This window comes from Solanum pennellii, chromosome 11 (genome assembly GCF_001406875.1).
Source record: "Solanum pennellii chromosome 11, SPENNV200".
Taxonomy (NCBI): domain Eukaryota; kingdom Viridiplantae; phylum Streptophyta; class Magnoliopsida; order Solanales; family Solanaceae; genus Solanum; species Solanum pennellii.
In genome coordinates, this window is record NC_028647.1 from 65208638 (window position 1) to 65230644 (window position 22007).

A 22007-nucleotide genomic window follows, 5' to 3' on the forward strand; every position below is an offset into this window, starting at 1 on the left:
AAAGTTTACACAATTTTTTTTTATAAATAATATGACGGAAAGTTATGTTTTACGAAACAAAATTTACATGGATTATACGATTGAAAGAGGCGTACGTTTAGTTTATAACTCGTAAGTTATGTTTTACAGAGATAGAGTAAAATAGTTCGTGTTGAACTTATGTTGATGAGGACGTAGGCTTATATGATTTATACCTAATTTATATATTTTTTATATTATATAATATAACGTAAAGTTGTGTTTTACAAAACAAAATTTCTACGAACTATAATAGTTAGAGAGGCATTTGATTAGTTCCACTTGAACTTATGTTGATGAAGGTAAAGGTTTTGATTCAAAATGTAAAAAATTATGTCTCAAAAAAGATTGTCGCATTTTCTAATTTGATCACCGTTGAATAACGTCATTCGATCTTATTTTACTCTTGTCGAATTTTACAGTGACCTTCACCCCACCCCATTCCCCTAAAAAAAACTACACCCAAGTTTTATATTTTTATTATATTATACATAAAGTTATATTTTACGAAACAAAATTTCTACAAATTATATAATTGAAGAGGCATAAGTTCACTTTATAACTAATAAAATGTATTTTATTAAGATATAACAATTTAGTTTGCGATGAACTTGTGTTAAGATATAAAGTTACTACTTTAGAGATAATTTTTATCGTATAAGATAAAACAGACTATAAAGAAGTGAAAAGAATATGATAAGAATAATATGAAGCATTAGTGAATATATATAATAACAGACTGACTAAAATAGACATATCATTCAAGACGTGTTTGTTTCTAGACATCTCAATTTATGCGACATCCTTTTATTTTTTTATTTAATAATAAAGTTTATATTTGTATAGTCTTGATATATAATCAATGTGTACTTACTAACTTATTTGAATAATATATTATAAATTTAGTGTATATCCAACCAAGATACATTGAGTATAAACTCTAAATACAATAATTATATATTATAAAATGCATATTCAGTGTTATACATTTTGGGGAAATACTCATGTTATTAAACTTGAATGAAATATATATTAAAGTCAAATTTATAAAAAAAAAATGAAAAAAAAATTATATTGGTCGAGGTTACATAAAACTTTTTGTTTCTTCCATTTTCAAATTCAATAACTATAGTAGTTGCATTCTCAACTTCCAAAAAATAAAATAAAATGTATTGCATTGAATCGTCAATTTTTTATTAAAGAATTGAAGCAATTAATTATATAAGATTTTTTATTTGGAAAAATGATCGTTCTTTCCGGTTATGATTAGTCATTTATAATTTTATTATGAATTCAAGATTTTCATTAAAATTAATAATTTGCGTGTGCAGGATTTTGAATAATCATTATCTTACAATTGATTAATTTACCTAAATTGTGATGACACTTACACCTCACTTCAGAGACGGAACAAATCTCGTTAAAACAGTTTTTCATCGTTGAGAAGTGAAAATGTCTTAAATAGAAAAATATAAAAAAATTAAAGAACTGACGATATGAGTCGAGAGATAATTCAATAGATTCAAAGCAGGAGTCCAGCAGCCCATTCCTTTCATTTGGGCCACTAGGGACACTATATACTTGGAGAAAGCAGGCCAGATATAAGCCCATTGGGCCTTCCCTTTATGGGAAAGCCCAATATTCCACCATATTGTTGCTCCCACTTGGGTTACCGTCCCGAGCTCAGTTTGTTATCTACTTGAATTTATAATTTGTTTGTGGAAATTCGATTTTCTATCTTGTTATCGCTTTTCATTTTCCTATCCGCTACCTCAAATCCTCTATACATATCTATCTATATTTATCTATCTACGTATTCTCTCTAAATATATATACTAACTTAAAAGCATGAACCTCTTAATTTAAAAGTTAAATTATTATAATACCCTCAACTATGTCAACAGTTTATGACTTTTTCGATGAGTTTTGAATTTTTCAAGGGATCGAAACTTTATCAAAGGGTTGTGACCATTATGATGAGTTGTAATTTTTTCAAAAAGTTGACATTTTTTTGACAAGGCACGGTAAGCATTTCCCTTTATAGGGTATATATTAGAGGGGTTTCCTCTCTATTTTTAGACTATGATGTTATCGACTATTTTTCTTCTTCTTAAAAAAAATTTAAATGTGATTTGTAATCGTTAAGTGAGTTTGAGTCCAGTGAAAATACTACGTTCTTCTTTCATATACAAGTGAAGAAACATTTTAAATATATAATTTTATACGTATGCAATATACGTATCAAAAAACTAATATGAATAAAAAAAAGGAAACTTACAAATAAAACTAAATCACCTTGCTTATAAAAAAAATCACATTGAAATTAATGAACTATAAAATCTTAGCAACAATTAATTGTCATTTTTCTTATTTATGAATTACTAACATTATTTTAATTTATTTTTTGTTTTCATAATATGGAAATGATGAGAGAGATGACACCCTTTGACTTTATATGTTAATGAAATCATATTATAAAAGAAAAAAAATTATATAAAGTATTCATAAAAGTGAGGAAAAACAATTTTTATATGTATTTTTATAAAAAAATAAAATTAAATTACTTTTGTTTTATTGGTGTGGACTGTTGTGTCACATGTGAACAGTAATACTCTATGGCCTATATGGCATAAAATCCCAAACCAATCACGTGAGACCTTATTATACTCTCACGTGCTTCTTACTATTCTTTCGATTTTTAGTTCGATGATCAGTATTTATTTTGAAATTCGATTAATTCGAATCGTTTTGAAAGTCTTATTTCGAGATAAAAGTAATTCAAATGTCCCAAATCCTTTGGATCAATGTCCTAGAAGCAATAAATAAGGAATATGTATGTGTTTTCTACGAGAATATAAAAAAAAAATCTTATTCAGCTTCACATAAGATAATCAAAATACGATTAAATAATTGACATAATATATTTGTCACAATTTACACTACAAATTCAATAGAACTTAATAACTTCTACTCAAATTATGATATTATCATAAAGTACAAATTAAAGATTTAGAACTAAATAGTGTCAAATATCTGGAGTTCGTAGCTCATAAATATGTTCGATTGTCAAATTTAGAAAATGTCTTGTGCGTAAATATTGCTTTTTCAATTTTAATCAACTCATGTTCAAACACATACAAGATATTTTTATCTTGATATATACGCTAGCGATAAATATTTTCCTTCAATAATTAATGAACAAACGAACCAAGCGAGCTCAATGCAAAGAACTCGAGTGAGGGGATCATACATCTTGTTAACTAAACAATAATTTTTTAATCGTGGTAAAATTATATAATCTAAAAATAAACAAAAAAATGTTATATATCATACGAAGCGTGATAAATTGTCTCAAATTAAAACAAAGAAAAACTATGGTGTAACACATATAGTTACATAAGCTCGATAAGAAATAGATGGTTGTATTCTATCGAGCTTATGTTATCTATATGGTATACAAAAATTTTAAAAGAATAATAACTTAAAGTCGTACATAAAAACAAATAATAAATTATTTAATTTATTCAAATTGTGAAAATGAATGCAAATTGCAAACAAACAAATAAGTCAATGTTTTTTAGCTAAACGCATTGGAAAAAAACAAATAAGTTAAGACATTATTACTCTTTTCAAAGCATCCAATAAGAACAATACCAAATTAAATACTAGTAGATTATATTATAATATAAATTCGAACTAGTTAATTATGTAATGATGTAAATTAATAATTTCCATAAGTCAAGCTTGAATTATTTGACTCGATAAAAATCAGATTCACATTGTATTAAATTCCCATTATATAGTAATCATATTTAATCGAAGAGAAAAGGATCAAATTTATCTTGATTTACTAAATTTCTTATAAAGTTATTCATCGTTCACTTGTTAAATCAAAAATATTTATTATAATAAAAAATTGAGAGCATTTTTTTTATTTAAAAATCTAATAAGTTAAAGATATGTTAGATTTTTTTTTTGGATAATAATAAGACATTTAACAAAATATTAGTGACTTTTTTGTAATATTTAGACGAAATTTTGAATGATCTTTTAATAATTTTAATATAGTTAATAAATATTAAATTAACATCCTAGTTATTATTTAATATTCTCTCTATCTCTAATTATTTGTTTATTTTTTTAAAGTAGTTATTCCTAATTATTTGTCCATTTTTATGTAAAACTTTTTTAAAAATTTAGTTTTTAATTCATATCTTTATAATTGATAGGTATAAAATGACAAACTTACTATATTAATAATTATTTTTAAATTAAAAAATAAACAAATAATTATGAACGTAGTACTTCAATAAAAGTACTCTACTAAAGTGTTTAACAAGAAAAGAGAGAATCTATAGCACCTTTAATTCCTAATATTGCGCCAAAAGAAAAATCATTTATGAGGATTTAATGAATGGTTTCATAGTTATTGATTACTTAGTATACCACAAATATTATAAAAAAATAATCATATTTTAACTTATTTATTAAAGTATTAGTGAAAAAGGTTTAGTAATTGGACTAATTCATCCTTTATATATTAATTTTTGTATTATTTGTACTAAACGATATGAAATTCAATTTATAAGGGCAAATTTACCATTTTTATTTCAATTTTTAGATGAGAAAATTCTCTATTTTCAATAACTTAAATCAATTTCAGAATATAATTATAAATAGTAAATATCCTTTCATTTTTAATAAGAAGTGTCAGATTTCAATTTTAAGAATAAAAGTCATCTTTTATGAGAAGTGTTTTACCATCCAATCAGAATTTTCCTGTTTGGATTCAGATTAGTCGAGTCCCAAAATTGATATTGTCGCCGAATCAAAAACCAAAAAGAATTAATAATTATTATGAAAAGAAATTCGCATTAAGCATTAGTTTGTTGTACCGTATTCTCTAAGGCTCGTTTACTGTGAGGAATAAGCATAAATAGCTATGGGAAAAAAAATACTATTGGAACAAAAATTAGATGTCTTGTTTGGTTGACATGTTTGGGATAACTTATTCCACCATTTATAGCATAGTAATGGAATAAGTTATCTCATATACATGGTGAGATAAGTTATATTAGAATAATCAACTTTTGAATAATTTATCTTGGGATAACTAGTTTCCAACCAAACGATCCCTAAGAAATCATTTGGTGTGACGAATAATGTGTAATAGTACCAAAATAAAACATAGGATTATTTCATCTCACATTTGATTGGAGATATATGATCGTCCTTTCATTATTTATCCGATCATTGTTATCATAGTAATGAAATAAATTATTACACGATAAAAATAACTTATTCTAGATAATAACCTGTTCCTATCCAAACAATCCTAATGTTTATATCCGGAAAAAAATATACACAACATCTCGCGTTCATGCCGAACGGAAGAAAGGAAAGGATGTAATGACATAGTGATTATTTCCACAACTTTTCCGAGATAACTTTATCGTTATTTCAAAAACTCGAAACTATATTTATGCAAACCAATAAACCATATCCAAAATAACAATTGGATTTTTTCTTTTTCACCATAGATTCATGTATAGGGACCCCCCACACCTCACCCCTACCCCTACCCCCTCATATACCTTTCACTGAGCTCTCATCAAATCTTCAAAGAAGACTGAAAGCAATTTCAAGAAAAAAGTTTCGATTTTTTTCAGTGTTCCATTGATGTCTGATAGCTGCAATTCTCGTCATTTTTCATGGCTGATGAAATCTTGTTTCCCCAATAACCAACACCCACCACCCCACCACCCAACCCCCATCGGAACCACTACCATTTTACCCACCGGAACCACCATTGCTGAACTCCCAGATGACCTTCTTCTTGAATGTCTATCAAGGGTTACCCATTCTTCACTCCCTTCTTTGCCTTTAGTCTGTTGTCGTTGGTCTCTGCTTCTTGATTCCCCAACTTTTCATCTTCTCCGGCACCGGAATAACCTTTTACGGCTTACCCTTTTCGCTGTTTCAGTTTCTGATGGAGCCCTTTGCACAGCTAGTTACAGATTGAACAATGATTGTTCATGGAAGATTTGTTCTTTTACACCGGCGAATGACCCTGTTTTTGAACATGGGTGTTTTTATTCTCTGTTCTCGCATTCTCGTTTATCGGTTATTGGACGGAAAATCTATGTTATTGGACGGACAGCGATGCTCCGGTGTGATACCTGGACTGGTTTAGTGGTGCCAAGACAAGGACCGGTTTTCCCGAGGAAGAAATTTGCTGCAGCTGTTGTGGGTGGGAAAATCTACGTCGCCGGAGGTTGTGCGAGGGCTGCGGCGGTGGAGGAGTATGACCCATCGACTGATACATGGAGTGTGGTGGCGAAAGCTCCGAGGAAGAGATATGGGTGTGTTGGTGCTTCAGTCGACGGCGTTTTTTACGTCATCGGAGGATTGAAGCTCGGAGGTGCGGCGGGAAATGAAATGCTGGTGGCTCGTGGAAGCCGTGCATCTGATGCAGCTCATGTTTACGCTAGCTCAATGGATTTATACGATACTGTTAATGGGGTTTGGTTAAAATCCCGATCTGTTCCCGGCGGCGGCTGTGTTGTGGCAGCATGTGCGACCGCCGGAGAAATCTATGTACTTTCCAGTCACGCAGTGGAGTTATCGTTCTGGAAGTTTAATGGGTCACGAAAAAGCACCGGATTCGGCGATTGGTGCAGGATAAAATCCCCGCCGTTGCCGGCGCAAGTGAGATTAGACAGTACGGTGAGATTCAGCTGCGTGGGGATCGGAGAGAAGGTGGTGTTAGTTCAAGTAAATGGTTGCATAGACGATTTGCTGCGGCGGAGTGGGAGGATTGAGAGAGGGATGAAGGAGGGGTTGGTGTTGGTTTACGACTGTGTCGCCGGAGAATGGAACCGTGCCGCCGATTTGCCGGAGGTCATTCGCCGATCAGCCTGCGTCTGTGTTGAGTGCTAAATTCGCCTATTACTATTTGACTAATCGAATTTTCGATCAAAATTAAATTATTTCGTAATCAAAATTTAAATTGTATCACATAAATTAAGAAAAAAAATAGAATTTTATAATTTGTTATCAAAATTTAAATTGTATTACGTAAATTAAATTCTTTCGTTATCAAAATTAAAAAGAACAAAATATGATATTTCGTTATCGAAATTTAAATAGTATCGTATAAATTGAAATGAATTGAAATATATTTTATAAGAACACAAACCAAAAAAATAATTTACGTGGCTTAAAAGGTAGGTGATTGTATTTAAATTGTTTACTAATTAAGTTTACAAATCTTTTTTTATGAATTATGATTATTTTTGAGGAGTAAACTTGCTTATTAAGTATAATTGTGCCTTTTTTGCTTTATTTTGCAATTACTATAAAGAATTTATAACAAACATGTTAAAGCTTGAACTTTATGATTTTTTCTTTTGATAATCAAAGTAATTAATTATTTGAAAAATTAAACATTTCACATGTTGTGTTGTTTTCAAAATATTTTGATTTGATAGATTAAAAAATATTTACAAAACAATGCATAATAGCAATAATAATGCATCATTAGTAACTAATTTCACAAGTGTGATTGTGACAAATGGACTTTTTAGTGTTTACAATGATAATGCATCATTAGTTCATTACTAACTAATTTCATAGTGTTTACTAATTAATCTTTTTCTATAGATTCCAAATACTTTCCTAATTTAATTTTGTTTAGAATATATGAAGTTCGAGTTAAAAATATAATTGTGGTTGGTTATATATTTTGTATACGAGATAAACAAGCATTTTCTTTGGAATTATACAAATAAAATTCAAAAATATATTATCTCAGCAATTTGATTTTCAAATTTAAAATTTAACTTCAGGTTATATTTGAAAATTTCATAATCAAACATTAATTTTAAAATACCATAACTACAACATTATTCCTATTATAGTACTCCGACAAGTGGAGACTAGAAAGAATAGAGTATACACGTACATTATATAAATAGAATTCAAAAACATATTATACGAGTAATTTAATTTTCAAATTTGAAATTTAACTTCATGTTATATTTAAAAATTTAATAAACAAATATTAATTTTAAATTATTATAACAACAACAATATTATATTGTAATAGGTACCTTATCTCTAACTTAAAAATAGAAAATTTTGTTTTTAATAAGCCCTCGATTCAAGAAAATATAATTTAGAAAAAAAAGTAGTAGGAGTATAATCAATACTCAGGGGCGGAGTTAGGGGTATAGTTTGGGGCCTTCGCGTAATCGATCGAACGTAGTAATCAAAACTCTATATTTATCTTATCTTAAAAAAATTTCATGAATAGGTATATATATTATTACGAACAACCACTAATTTTTAAAAATAAAATAAAAAAATATTTTGAAAAAAAAAGCAAATGTAGTATTTTTAATGCCAAACAAGTCCTTAATTGACCCAAAACTCCTAAAACCCCAAGAACTGAAAAAAGCAATTCTCCATTTCTCCTTGTATCCACTCTGCTATTCCTCCATCTTCCCCAGATCGAAAAACCCACAAAAACCCATTTTTGTGGAGGACCCAAATCGCCATTATCGCAGCTAAAGAAGGTTACTTCATACCCATGGATTTTCAAGTGGTAGTATTAGCAGGTGGCTTCTGTAAAAGCCTTGTTCCTCTTGTTTCAAAGGTACCCTTTTTCTTCCTTTGTTGTTTTTTTTCATCGCTTTAAGCTGTAACCCATTTTTTATTATACTCTTATAAGTGATATTCCAAAGAAAAAAAATATGATGTATGTGGAAAAGAAATTTGCAGGATGTGCCAAAAGCTTTGCTTCCAGTGGCAAATCGGCCGGTGTTGTCTTATGTGTTGGAGCATTTTGAGGAAAACAATTTGAAGGATTTTATTGTTGTGAGTTTTAGTTTCCTGAAAAATGAGCGCCCTTTTTTGTTTTTGTGTTAATTATGGAAATTAGGGTTAGTTTATTGAATTATGTGTTTGATTCTGGTGTTGGTTCAGGTTGTTGAAGGGGAAAATGCAGCTCTTCTTGTTGGGGGTTGGATATCAAATGCTTATGTTGATCGATTACATGTTGAGGTAATTCTTGGATCACAGTTGTGAGAAAATGTTTATCCGTGATTGAGAAGGCGAGGTGGAATTGTGAGGGAATACTATGAGGAGGGAAATAAAATCTGTAGTTAATTGTTTCAGCTGTTTGACATATTGAACTAAGTGAAATCTGCAAATTGAAATTGCAGACGTGATAGGTGATTCCATTATGCTCTACGAAAATGTTCTTAGTAGAGAAATAGTAATTAATGGTTAATAGCCTGGACACTGTTTGTTTCATGCTTCAATTTTTGTTTGGCGTATAGCTGCAAGCTTATTGTGGGTTCATCAGTATCCTCTCGTGAGAAACATCAGTTTCTCCAGCTTTTTAGGGCTTGGAAACTGATGAATTCGACCTGATGATTATGAAATGTTCTTGCCTGTAGTTTCAGGATACTTTTTCATATGATTCCTTGCTTATCAATTATTGCCTGATAGTTGAGTAATTCATAAGGATAACATTCATTGTTATTGAAGAGAAGGTGGTTTACTCTAATTGCAAAACTGACCTTCTCTAGATTAGTAATTTGGTGATTACTAGAAGTTATATCGTAACAGCTACAGAAATTCCTGTTTCCTTGTAGGCTCTCTTAGCTGTGAATTATTTCTACAAACCGGAAAGCATTAATTTATCAAAAAAGAGATGATACTGAAGTCTTATTGAGTTTGGTTGACTAACAACATTGGAGATAACTTCTTGTGTAGGAGTTGTGAACTACACGAAGTTAGAAAAGGTTCATTATTATTTGGGATATAATTTTTTTTCTTGACATAATCATTGTAATACTTTACACAATATTCTTATGATTCTCTTGACTTTCATCTATAATATAATCCATCAGATTTATTCTACAGAATATTGTTCGCAAATCTCCCAGCTTTTAATAATGACATAATGTTAAAAGTATTTTACACAATATTAATAATTTTTTTATGTTTAAACATGCCTTCTCCAACTCAAGGTGGTGAAGTAATTTTGGTTTGCTTATTTAGAAACTAGAAATACTAAACGATCAATGGAATATCAGGCAATCGCCTGAATAATACTGCCGGAGTAGTGAACAATCACCTAAAGAAAGGTAATGGTGGACTCTTTTATCCAAAAAATCACTTGGTAAGTGCATACAGAAAACAAAAATCTACTTTCAATTACCAGAAAAGGTGTGGTGACACAAATCTCTATGACATCATCAATGTAACATGAATTGGTTGTTGAAGACTAATTGAAGAAGTTTCTGACAAGTGACTAGCAAAGTTACTGGAGTCAGTGTGAAGAACGTCCAGAATGTTAGCTGGACGCGCAGAGCTGGAGAGATGATACCGTCGGGGTTCGGGGAGAGCATTAGAAGAGGCACAATGCCGGTTGAAACGAACACTGGGAAAGGCATGGTATAGCAAATGTAGTTAGTTATAAAAAGAGTTGGTGGAAGAGTGGCAATAATAGACACCAGAATAGTTCCAAGGTGCTAGAACAATCACAGGAGTTGTGTGGCTGCTGGAACAATCACTGCAAAGAGAAATGTTGCCGTCAGAAGGATTATCTTGTGAAGGAAGAAAACGTAGTTTAAACAGGCAGGTATTAGACTGGTTGTTGATAGTCAAAGCAATTTTCTGGAGTTTAGTACTACTGCTACAACAACAACTATGCCTCGGTCCAAAACAAGTTGGGGTCGGCTGTATGAATTCTCAAGGATCATGTTACTCCATATAAATTCATCTCAGGCCAATGATATTTAATATAAAATTAATAGTAGTAAAACTAAAATAAAAAGTATTAGAAGTCATTATATTCTACTGACATCTCTAATCTCGAAAAGGCTAATTAACTTCCAGAAAATTATAGAATGTAAAGTAAAAGTGCTAACATGACTAATCGTATTCTCAGTTAATAGGTATTACCTATATAGATTTTTTTCCCATAGTGCTCAATTTTCGCCAAGTGTGCATGAATCCCAAGAGATTATAGGTCCTTCGGGACAACTTCCCTGAAGTGATTTAGGTCTACCTAGTCACGTCTACGGGCAGTGCATCTTGTGATAGGTGAAGACATGAACAAACCATCTTAAGTAACCTATTATTTTATCGTTGACGTGTGCTATCTGAACCTTCTCACATGAACAATACCTTCTCTTACTGTATTGGATGTTACAACATACTGAAGAGCTCCTTCTGTAGGAGTTTTGAGTTGTATGAAATAAGGTGGATTTCTAGTTCTTAATATTCCAAGTTATTACGACCTAATCAATTAATCTTTGACTATTCTACATAATATTTTTAATGATTGTCTTGATTATTGACAATAACGTAGTAATTAATATACAATATTCATGATGATTCCAGTTGAAAATTTTGTGCCATTTTTGATGAGATACACATAACGACTAGATTGTCCATCTCCTTTATGTTTGCTTATTGATCGTGTTGTGCATAGTGAGATTCTAAGAATTCTTAATTGGAAACAATTGTATTGAAATGAAATGGTCTTGAGTAGAGCTTATTGGATGTAGAAGATTCGTATTAAACTCGGACTAATTTGTAATTACGACATAGTTGATGAAATAATTGATACGTAGTCGTACTATGTATTTGATCAATTGATGTAGATAATTCATATACGAGACTCAGACTAATGTGTAATTATGACATAGTTGATGGATTAATTGATATATAGTTGTACTATGCAAGTATGCATTTGTGTAACAAAGCACACAGTAAAAAGAGCAACAAGAAAGGATTTTATAGGAAATAGATATATTATAATTTATGGATGGGAAGAAGAGACAAATACAGCAAACTTAAAGTAAAGAAGGATATAGGGGCAGACTGATCATCTACCGAGTGTCAAACCATGTGCCAATTGACCCTTGTGGATTTCTCTCTTATAAGAAGGGAAAAACAAGACTAATACAAGAGGAAAAGAAGTCTTTTGGTCATCTAAACACTTAACAACAAAGAGAAGTGCTTTTGTAAATGAGAAAATTCATGCTTCTAGTGATGTGCAGTTGCTTTGCTAGTCTTCCAACTATGCTCTCCAAGATGCAGCATTACTGTTTTTGATAGGTTATGCAGCATTACAATTGACTTATCGCTATAGGAAGCAAGGAAACCAGCTTTGCCCATATCAGTTTTCATCAAATATACCAAGTTACTGGCAAGCTAGTAAATACCTATGTTGCTCGGATCATCCAAAATCCATTTTTTGCACCCATATTGATCCGACAGGACTTGGGGGGTCAGTATGCTGTGGAGCAGGGGCAGACACACTTATATCTAGGGGTGTCATCCGACAGCTGCATCGGAAAATTTTAATAAATATGTGTATATATCTGAAAAATAGAATATGTACATATTATATATGACACCTCTAAATACAAAGGGTTCCCTGGCTCGCTGTTTCTGTGTCTTGCTAATTTGATCTTTGCTCAGTGTTCTAACCTCTCTACAACGAGTTCGCACTATTTTTTCTAGATCTTTTGTAAGTGCCTCACGCCCTCACTCCTTTGTGCTTAAAACTACTATAGAAAATTGGGTCATGAGTTGAGGTTGAATCTATGATGTATTTCCTGGTTCCTACATATATATTTATTACTTACACAGTTGTCTGGTGCCCGAGCAGATACTGTCTTAATTCATAAAAATAAAAGGATAAATGATGTGCTCGAGCCCTGGGTACTTCTTGAAGGATGTGAGGAACCCTGCAATTTAGACATTATAGATATGAACTTCATATAGTTCCCTTCCATGAAATTTATCTTCCCTTTTCACTTTTTAACAAGAGACCATGCAATTTCAATTTTTGAGATTTTTTCTTATTGCATTTGCTGGAGTGTGAACATCTATTTGATGGGATACTGGTTATCTGCCATTTTCCAAAGTGAGCTACAGTTGTTTTGAAGATGTATATTTGCAGGTCCTACGGTTTCCTGCAAGACCCATGCACTTCTTGTTAGAGAACTGAAACTTTTTTTTTCTCTCCCCGTACCTAACATCGTCTTTATGAGTTTCCTCTTTCTTAATGTTAAAGCTCTTAAATATTTGTATTTAAATATATATTTAGTGGTCCCTTTTGACTGTTTTAAGCAGGATAAGTCTAGTAGTTTTACCATTAAGAAATTCACATGATATATTTTCTGCTCATCCTTATACTTATTTGCTCATGTTAACTTACTACGATTGTTGCTATAAAGGACTTGTTTTGATATTACCTTGTCTTCAGGTTGCAGCAGTACCTGAGGATGTTGGGACAGCTGGAGCTCTTAGGGCCATTGATCACCACCTGACTGCAAAAGATATTTTGGTTGATATTCTAATTATTAAAACTTATCAATAAGGGAGCATGCTTCAGTGAGCTAATTTGTTTTGATTCTTATGCAGGTCGTGAGTGGTGATCTTATTTCTGATATTCCTCCTGGGGCTGTGGCAGCTGCTCATAGACGGCATGATGCTGCAGTGACTGCAATGCTTTGTTCTACTCCTATAAGTGGCCCATCAGAGTCAGGTTCCTCTGGTGGGAAGGACAAAGCCAAGAAACCGGCACGCCATAACATTATAGGACTGGACCCCACTAAACAGTTTCTGTTGCATGTAGCTGCTGGTGAGACCCCTGCATATGCTTTTACATCCTTCATGCTTCAGTTGGTGTTATTCCCTTATTTGGCATGTTTGATTTCCTCTAGGAGCTGAAGTTGAGAAAGATATTCGTGTCCAGAAGAGCATTCTCCGAGCAGTAGGCCAGGTAAATGATGCCAATCAGTATGACACATGTTGCTAGTGGTATCACTAAGATATGAGTTTTTTATCTGATATGTTTTTCTTCTATGCATGTACTTTTCCTATTGTCTGATTCCTGTTCACTAGAGAACTGAATTGGACAAGAGGGAAATAAGTGAAGGATTGATAGATTTGCTTGATGATGTTTCATCTCATCCTTGCAATCTGTAATTCAGCTTGGCCTTGGTAGTTATATTTTAGAATTTTAATATGATCTATTCTCTTTCAATTCTTCTATATCCAATCCCTGAGTTATAAGTTTTATTAATACGATCACATGTATATCTACTATTGATTTTTACTTGTTAACCAACGTGAGGTACTGGACTTGCCGCTCTCTGTGAGAAACTTCTCTTCTTTTTTTTCACGTGAAAAAGTGATATTAGACCATTAAAAAGGCAGTGCACACGTGCAGATACATCCAAATAATCAAGCTTCTTTGTTATTTTTGGTGGAGTTCTCCTTCTCCATCTTATTCTTTTTCTTTGATCTGCAGATGGAGATTCGTGCTGATCTAATGGATGCTCATATGTATGCCTTCAAGAGGTTCGAGGTGTTCCTTTTTTATTTCAAGTGGTTTTTAGTTGATAGTGTTTATCCTTTATGCTCGAATGTTCACTAAAATGAGTTTGTTTGAAAATGGTTGTCATTTCCACGTTTTTCTCTGTAGAACCGTTTTGCAAGAGGTTCTGAATAAGAAAGAAACTTTTCTGAGCTTGCGCCGTGATGTGTTGCCTTATCTTGTGAGGAGCCAGTTAGTAAGTCTGCATGATTTTTCCTGCCGTATGTTAACTTTGTTTACTTACCATCCAAGATTCTCCGCGAGTTGATGATGTTAATTGTATTAGAGATCTGAATTATCACAAAACGGAGCGGTAGCAGAAGAGAATGGGAATTCTAAGGGTGTTTCTGATAGTACAATTATGCTGTCACAACTGCTGACCAATGCTTCTACACAAAGTTTTCATGAGCTATATGCTTTGGGTTCTGATGGTTCTGCTCTGTCTCCAAGAAAAACTCACAAATGCTGTGTACATATTGCCAGCAAGAGCAATTACTGCGTTCGCTTAAACTCTATTCAAGCCTTCAATGACATAAATCGAGATGTAAGATTTACTGCTTAACCTTGTATTTTTGCTTATATCTAGCAGATGTGTGCACATGTCTGCTTATGAGCTAGTTTACTTTCTCTATGATTTAGGTCATAGGTGATGCAAGTCACTTGTCAGGCTATTCTTTCTCTCCTCAGAACAACATCATTCATCCTACAGCCGAGCTTGGTTCAAAAACTACAGTGAGTTGCAATCTTTCTTTGGTGACATGCAGAATATTATGTTGCGCATCTTGTGTCATCTTTGTTTGTTTATTTTCTTACCAAGTGTCGAATAAAGAAATTCATATTGCATCCTATTCTTTCCTTTTGGTTTTAATTTGTTTTGTTGAATCTTTTTTTTATGGGTAATGTATGAAATTTTGTTTTGGTTAACTCATATACTAAGTCAATGTTACGAAAAACATAGTTACAAATTGTGCAAGTTGTTGGATTTTGGTTTTCATGACTGAGGTATTAATCTGATTTAGGTTGGACCACATTGTATGCTAGGAGAAGGTTCACAAATGGGTGACAAATGCAGCGTGAAGAAGTCCGTCATTGGCCGACATTGTCGGATCGGCTCGAATGTGAAGGTACGATTCATTCTTTACCTCTGATGAAAAGGGAAATAGTTAGTACTTACATTCCATTCACCGAACAATGGCACCACCTCAGAAAATCCAGCTGCCACATACATCGCCCAGCTGATTATTAAGTCACTTGCTTCCTTCCGGCTTGTCCTTGCAGGTTGTCAACTCAGTCATAATGGACCATGTTACTATCGCAGATGGTTGTTCAATCCAAGGTTCTGTTGTTTGCAGCAATGTACAGCTCCAAGAACGTGTCGTACTGAGAGATTGCCAGGTATCCAGCTTTTCCTTTCACCTGGTTCTTTTTTTCGTATAATAAAAATACCAACAATATTATTATTGTTAGTATTAGTATTTTTGTTATTAATGAAGGGGAGCGTTGGAGCAATGGTAAAGTTTTCCTTGTGACCTATAGGTTACGAGTTCGACCCTTAGAATCAGCCACCAATGCTTGCGACAGGGTAGATGCCTACATTATACTTCGTGAACTCGGGATGCTTGGTACTATTAGTTATAGAATTTTGTGGTTGGGTCATGGGTGTGAGCATAGCGGGTGGAGAAAGGTTACTGTCTGTTTCTTTTCTTTCATGTTTTCAGTCTACGTCATTTTTTGCTCGTTCGACACAGGTTGGAGCAGGTTATGTGGTTTCATCAGGCAGTGAACATAAAGGAGAATCCTTAGCAAAGAAAGAGAAACAGTAATTTACTTTTACCGGTAACTTACAGTGTGATCAACGCGACACTGATCTCCATACGACTTTTGTTGCTTTTGCCTGCCAATGATATGCCGGTCCAACGTACTCCATGGCAACAAAACAGAGCTAAGTCAATTTTGTTTGGCATTCTTGTATTGGTTTTAAGTTTTTCTTTACGTTTTTGAGTTTTTGTTGTTAGGATGAATTTGTTGTAGAATTTGCATAGTATTTGATAATCAAAACTCGACTTACTCCATTTGGTATGAAAAAGTGACTACTGTTTATTTCCTTTAGAGGCGGTAATGATTATATCAAAATCCTGCTTTGCCTTTTTTCTTTTTGGCATTTTGAAAATGTTATAATCGTTTCGTCGCCCCCATCCCCACCACCACCTCGATACTGAGACAAGAATCCGGTGGTGGGGAAGGGATAGTATTGGCATTTGGCAATAATAGTTCGTAGAACTACCAAGGATTGTGGTGAAGCGGATATGATTTCTCCATCCTTCATCAGAAGTTTCACGTGCGGTTAGTTTGAAGTCCCAAAATGGAATAGTTTGAATAGTGTACAACTATGATGACAAAGTGAAAACTAAGCTATGTACTATATAGATTGGAGGAAGTGAAGCTGTCTGTCTACGAAGCTTTGTTTCTCCCCCAGAGTTGTAATACTCGGCTTGTTACTACTTTGATACGAAAGGTTTCATATTCCATATACATAGATGAAATGAGTGTTGAATCAGCAAACTTGTCATAGTTTTGCAAATTCAATTGTTTGCTTACCCTCATGGCCTTTACTGAAGAAATAATTGAAGTAGTCTGAATAAACAACATGCTTATACAATGGTTTCTCTCCATTTTCTAGCACTTGTGTCAAAGGACCAAAAACTGCATCAGGTGCTGGATTCACAAATATGGGCACTGACACTCTGTTTCTACTGGCATTCACGATTACACGATGCTCGACACTCTTGTACCTATCGTTGCTCATGATCTGAAGGACATCTCCGATATTGATCACGAGTGCCCCTTTAACTGGGGGCACATGAATCCAGCCATCACCTTTGGGCTCTCGCACGTAAAGGCCACCAACATCGTCTTGTAGTAGCATAGTGATCGAAGAAACATCAGCATGACGGCCAGCACCAGCAGTGAGCTCGGGGTTTGGGCACACTGGGTAGTGAATGAGGTTAACGATCAACGTGCCCATTACAACAGACTTCATCGGCTCATCAATCTGCTTAACGTTTAGTTTCTCCAGCAACACCTCGAGAAGCTTTACTATAATAGGTTTAGCCCACTTCATGTACTCCAAAACCTGATCTCTGTAGAAGTAAGAATGACATTAGTCCAAAAAATGGTCTACATAGATGTTGATATTCAGGTGTGGATCTACACTATCGAGTATAGGTTCCTATTCAGGGGCGAATCTACAGTATCGAGTATGGATTCCTAGGAAAATGGTCAAAATAATGACAACTCAGTGCACAAAGCATCCCGCGTTAGCAGGGCTTAGGAAAGGGCCGCACCCAAGCATTAGTGGTTGCTTCTAAGGCTATAGGTCACACAGATACAATTTTATCTTTCCTAGCTCCCCTTCGAAAATGGCCCGAATAGCTAATATTCAGGAGAGAATCTACAATATCAGGGCAAAAGAAAGATACAAAACTAGATATAGCCACTTAGCTAACAATTGCATATTTGTTTATGTTTATTTTTTTTTATAACCGTGGTGTCTGGACTAGCTTTCGCGCACATGTTTCTTTATGCTCTCCGCAAATGTGTAATAGTTCTTTCAACATTCTAAACATACAATACTACTTACAAATGATCCTAGATAAGAATCTCTGAAAGGAAAGACGGATCAAAGATTTGAAATTTATGATTCGAGACACCCCTTGCTTGCTAGTGAATTTCTCAACATTTATATAAGATCCGGGCTAAAGCTACTAGATTCTATCGAACCTATACAATAAAGTGAACAAATTATATATCCACCCTTGTCTGAAAGGTTAAGTCACACTATAACTTGTGCTTTTTCGAGCCTTAGTGGACAGAGTTATCTTATACTTATACTTAAAGAGGCGGAATTAAAATTTCGAGTTTACGAGTTCTATATTTTAGAAAAGACGGCTAGGTTGTGCTTGCACCAACTCGATAAAGCAGAACTATAGCAGAACTATACTTAAAGAGGCGGAATTAAAATTGCATATTTGTTTATGTTTATTTTTCTCTCATTATGTATACGATATTCATTTTGGAGCGGAAAACGAATTAATTTTCAAACTTGAGATGTTGAGAGATTACCCCAATATAATCTTTGGTGATTATAGTGTCATTTAAATAAGGGGTTTTCGTTTTCTATTTTGTATTTGATACCCATTTTAGGAATTAAAGCAAATACATTTCGAACTTCAAACTTATAGTTAATAATGTAGATTATTACTATATGTCATGATCTTTAGTTGTGATAGCGCCATTTAAATAAGTATTGTTCTCATTCTTTATTCGATACACGTTTTGAAGCTAAAGGTGAATTCATTTCGAATTGCGAGATTTCTAGTTAATAATTGAGATACTAAGTTAGTGGTGTCAATGTTATTTGACCTTTTTTTCTCATCTTATACCCATTACCTGTTTTGGGACCATAGACAAACTTATTTCAAATTCGAAACTTTTGATTAATAAGTAATGCATAAGATAAGGTTATTATGAACAAAAAATAATATAAAAGGATTAAACTAGGAGTAATAAATCACAAGGAAGGCCAAGATAAAGGGGAAAAAATAACCTACACAATCACACCAAATTATTAGTTACATAAAATAATAGTTTTCGTCGTTATTATAATGGATGAATAATACAATAATACGAAAGTTGAAAATTAAAGCATCAAATTTTAGCAAAATCTAGTGATGCTTTACCAGAAGGCCTCTTACTAAAGAAATAATCCCAATAATCAGAAAATAACACATGTTTGTACACTGGTTTTTCTCCATCTTTCAACATTTGTGAGAATGGACCAATGACACTGTCAAGGCTAGGATTCACAAATAACGGTACAGATATTCGAGCTCTGCTTGAATCAACTGCTACACAATGCTCGATACTCTTGTATCGATCATTGCTCATGATCTGCAACGAGTCACCTATGTTAACCGCTAATGCGTCTTTGATTGGATTTACGTGGATCCAGTTATCGCCTTTAGTCCCTCGGACATATAGACCTCCCGTGTCATCCTGGAGGAGTAGAGTGATGCAGGACACGTCGCAGTGTCGACGACAACCAATGGTGATACTTGGATTTGGACATGGTGGATAGTAATTTATGTTGATAGCCATAGTTCCCATCAAGAGAGGTTCTAAAGATTCATCAATTTCATAGACATTGAGTCCCTTCAATAGCACCTCTAATAACTTTTTAGCAAGTGGTGTAGCCCACTTTTGATACTCCAAGACTTGATTCCTATAAATCAGTAACAAAGTCAGGAATTTCGCTAAAAATGTTCAAAATTTAATGGCAATGTCAAGAATTTTGCTAAAAAACATTCAAGATTTAATGTTAATGTAAGAAATTTCATGAAGAGTGTGCGATAATTTATTGTAAATAACTTTTTTACCTTGTAAAGACAAAAAATAAGATATGCCTACATCCTACCATTTCCATACCCTACTTGTGTGAGATTATACTGAATATATTATCGTATGAATCGAAGATAATTTTTCACTAACATAAGCAATATAATTTTGACTTTAAGTTATACACCATTATACAATTTAGAGATAATGGCAAAAAGTACCCTTGAAATATCATGTTTTGTAAGTCTTCTATCTGAACCATCATCAACTAATTATCAAAACACATTTCTAAATAAATGAGTAAATTTTCATCAACGAAATTTTTTAAGCAATTAAGTTTCATACACTTTTTGGTGATTGTATTCAAACACTTGGTCTAGTTAGTTTCAATATACATCTGACCGTTCAAATATTGAACTCACGAAAAATGTAATACTTTAGGTATGCTTTTGTACTTACTTAAGAACGCGTGACCTATAGATTACGTTGAATAGAAAATCCAAAAAAGTTACCTTGTTTGAGGAGGCCAAAGATTGCTATCATTTTGTGGATTACAACCATGTTTTATACTATCCCTCCACTCCAAGACTTTCTCATCTTTATCACCAATAGCACTCCAATACAACAACACAGATTCATCAGCACCAGCATTTTCTTTGTAATACTTGGCTTTTTCTTCAGCTGGCAATTCAAAGAACTTGTGTCCTGCTTCCTTTAAATCATCAAGAACTTCAATTGGGATCCCATGATTGATGATTTGAAAGAAACCCCATTTGCTTGCTGCTTCTTGAATTGATTTTTCAATATTTAAATCATCAAAATTTGACAGATCAATTGTCGGGATTGATTCTTGATTGTCAATTTGGGATTTGTCTAGTCTTTGTTCTTTTGGTTGAATGCATTGATTCGGGATAATTTCAAGGCTTGTGTCTGCTATGCCTTTTAGTCCATTCGCTTTCTTGATTACAAAATCAAATATGTCATCATTTGGTTCAAATTTCGAAGAAGGCATTTGTGTTGAATATTGATAAGTGTATACTACTGAAAGAAGGAAATTTGGGGTTTTTTTTATGGTGGATTTGAGAGGGTGTGTGTGTATGTCGGGGCGGGGGGGGGGGTTCATTCTTTCATCCAGCAACGATGGATTATGGCAGAGTGGTAAATACATTTCATCATTAATCAGATGTCCTGTATTCGAATTTTCCTGAATACATAACCGTCTTTGTTTATTAGGAGAGCATTTTACTTCTCAATATGAGATCTGACGCGAATTCAAATTTATTTGGACTTAATATAAATATTAAAAATAAAATCATTCCTTCTAATAGTTCTTGAAATTGATTTTTTTATTTAGTATTTCAATTATTTTTATCTTTTTATTTTATGTTTAATCGAACATCATCGTCATAAAATAGTTATTTGGAAACTAATGAGGTGGCTTCTTGATGTCCATATGCATAAATGATAAAATTTGTATATTATATCCATAATAATTATCAGTTTAAAATAGTATAATATACTTTTATTTTTAAAAGTATTTACATAATATTCGATAAATCAAATTATGGAAAAATGACTACAATTTATTTTCCTATAATTATAAAAAAAATCTTATTTTGTCTCTGCATCGTCACCCACCTCGACACTAAAAGTTTGAGGTGGAGATCAACTAGTATTGAACACGTGCTTTATATATGTATCGATATAAATTTTTATAAATCCGATAAAATAATTAAAATTGTTTGTTTATTACAATATTCTAGAATTGATTTTTCATGAGATGGCTTCTTTGTGTCCAGATAGATGAATTGTGATTTGTTTAAATGACATCCATATCTTTGTTGTCAGTTGTCAATTATCGTGAATGATAAATTTTTTTAAAAAAATTATAACAATTCACAACTTAAAGTATTTTAATATCAAAAAAATATTTAATTAATTATATTAATTTCATTCGTGTCATATAAATTAAAACAAATAAAATAATATATATATCTATAAAAATTATCAATAAAAATAGTACTATTGTAACACCCGTGATTTCAATATTATTTGTTGTCTTACATTACAGGCTAAGAGCCAAAGTGGAGAGTCCTCTTGTGTGTTGTTGTCTTCTATATAAAATTATAATAATTAAAAATATTAGCTAACTATTTTGAGTTAATATAAGAAAAATAAATAGTTAGTC

The 22007-nt window shown here is 32.7% G+C and overlaps 4 protein-coding genes across 5 annotated transcripts; 2 read left to right on the forward strand and 2 right to left on the reverse strand.

The window, feature by feature from the left end:
* The first annotated feature begins 5324 nt into the window (after positions 1-5324).
* On the forward strand, positions 5325-7068 carry LOC107003348 (F-box/kelch-repeat protein At5g26960). Its single transcript, XM_015201667.2, has one exon. The coding sequence runs from the start codon at positions 5698-5700 to the stop codon at positions 6955-6957; it is 1260 nt and encodes a 419-aa protein (XP_015057153.1). The 5' UTR covers positions 5325-5697; the 3' UTR covers positions 6958-7068.
* Positions 7069-8429: 1361 nt separating this feature from the next.
* Positions 8430-16536, forward strand: LOC107002874 (translation initiation factor eIF-2B subunit gamma). Of its 2 annotated transcripts, XM_015201066.2 has the most exons (13): positions 8431-8674; positions 8800-8895; positions 9004-9081; positions 13310-13390; positions 13468-13687; positions 13770-13828; positions 14360-14409; positions 14534-14621; positions 14712-14969; positions 15065-15157; positions 15445-15549; positions 15704-15820; positions 16174-16536. In XM_015201066.2, exons 1-13 carry the CDS (start codon positions 8609-8611, stop codon positions 16246-16248), a joined length of 1386 nt encoding a protein of 461 aa, XP_015056552.1. In that variant the 5' UTR covers positions 8431-8608; the 3' UTR covers positions 16249-16536. The 2 variants fall into 2 exon arrangements, with proteins under 2 accessions (XP_027768952.1, XP_015056552.1); XM_027913151.1 differs by lacking the exon at positions 16174-16536 and having other exon boundaries at positions 8430-8674; positions 15467-15549.
* Positions 16537-16746: 210 nt separating this feature from the next.
* LOC107004343 (feruloyl CoA ortho-hydroxylase 2-like) lies at positions 16747-18409 on the reverse strand. Its single transcript, XM_015202556.2, has one exon. It carries the CDS (start codon positions 17544-17546, stop codon positions 16992-16994), a length of 555 nt encoding a protein of 184 aa, XP_015058042.1. The 5' UTR covers positions 17547-18409; the 3' UTR covers positions 16747-16991.
* Positions 18410-19013: 604 nt separating this feature from the next.
* LOC107004745 (feruloyl CoA ortho-hydroxylase 2-like) lies at positions 19014-20924 on the reverse strand. Its single transcript, XM_015203081.2, has 2 exons — positions 20332-20924; positions 19014-19706 (listed from the first exon to the last, which is right to left on the reverse strand). Exons 1-2 carry the CDS (start codon positions 20829-20831, stop codon positions 19133-19135), a joined length of 1074 nt encoding a protein of 357 aa, XP_015058567.1. The 5' UTR covers positions 20832-20924; the 3' UTR covers positions 19014-19132.
* Positions 20925-22007: the final 1083 nt, after the last annotated feature.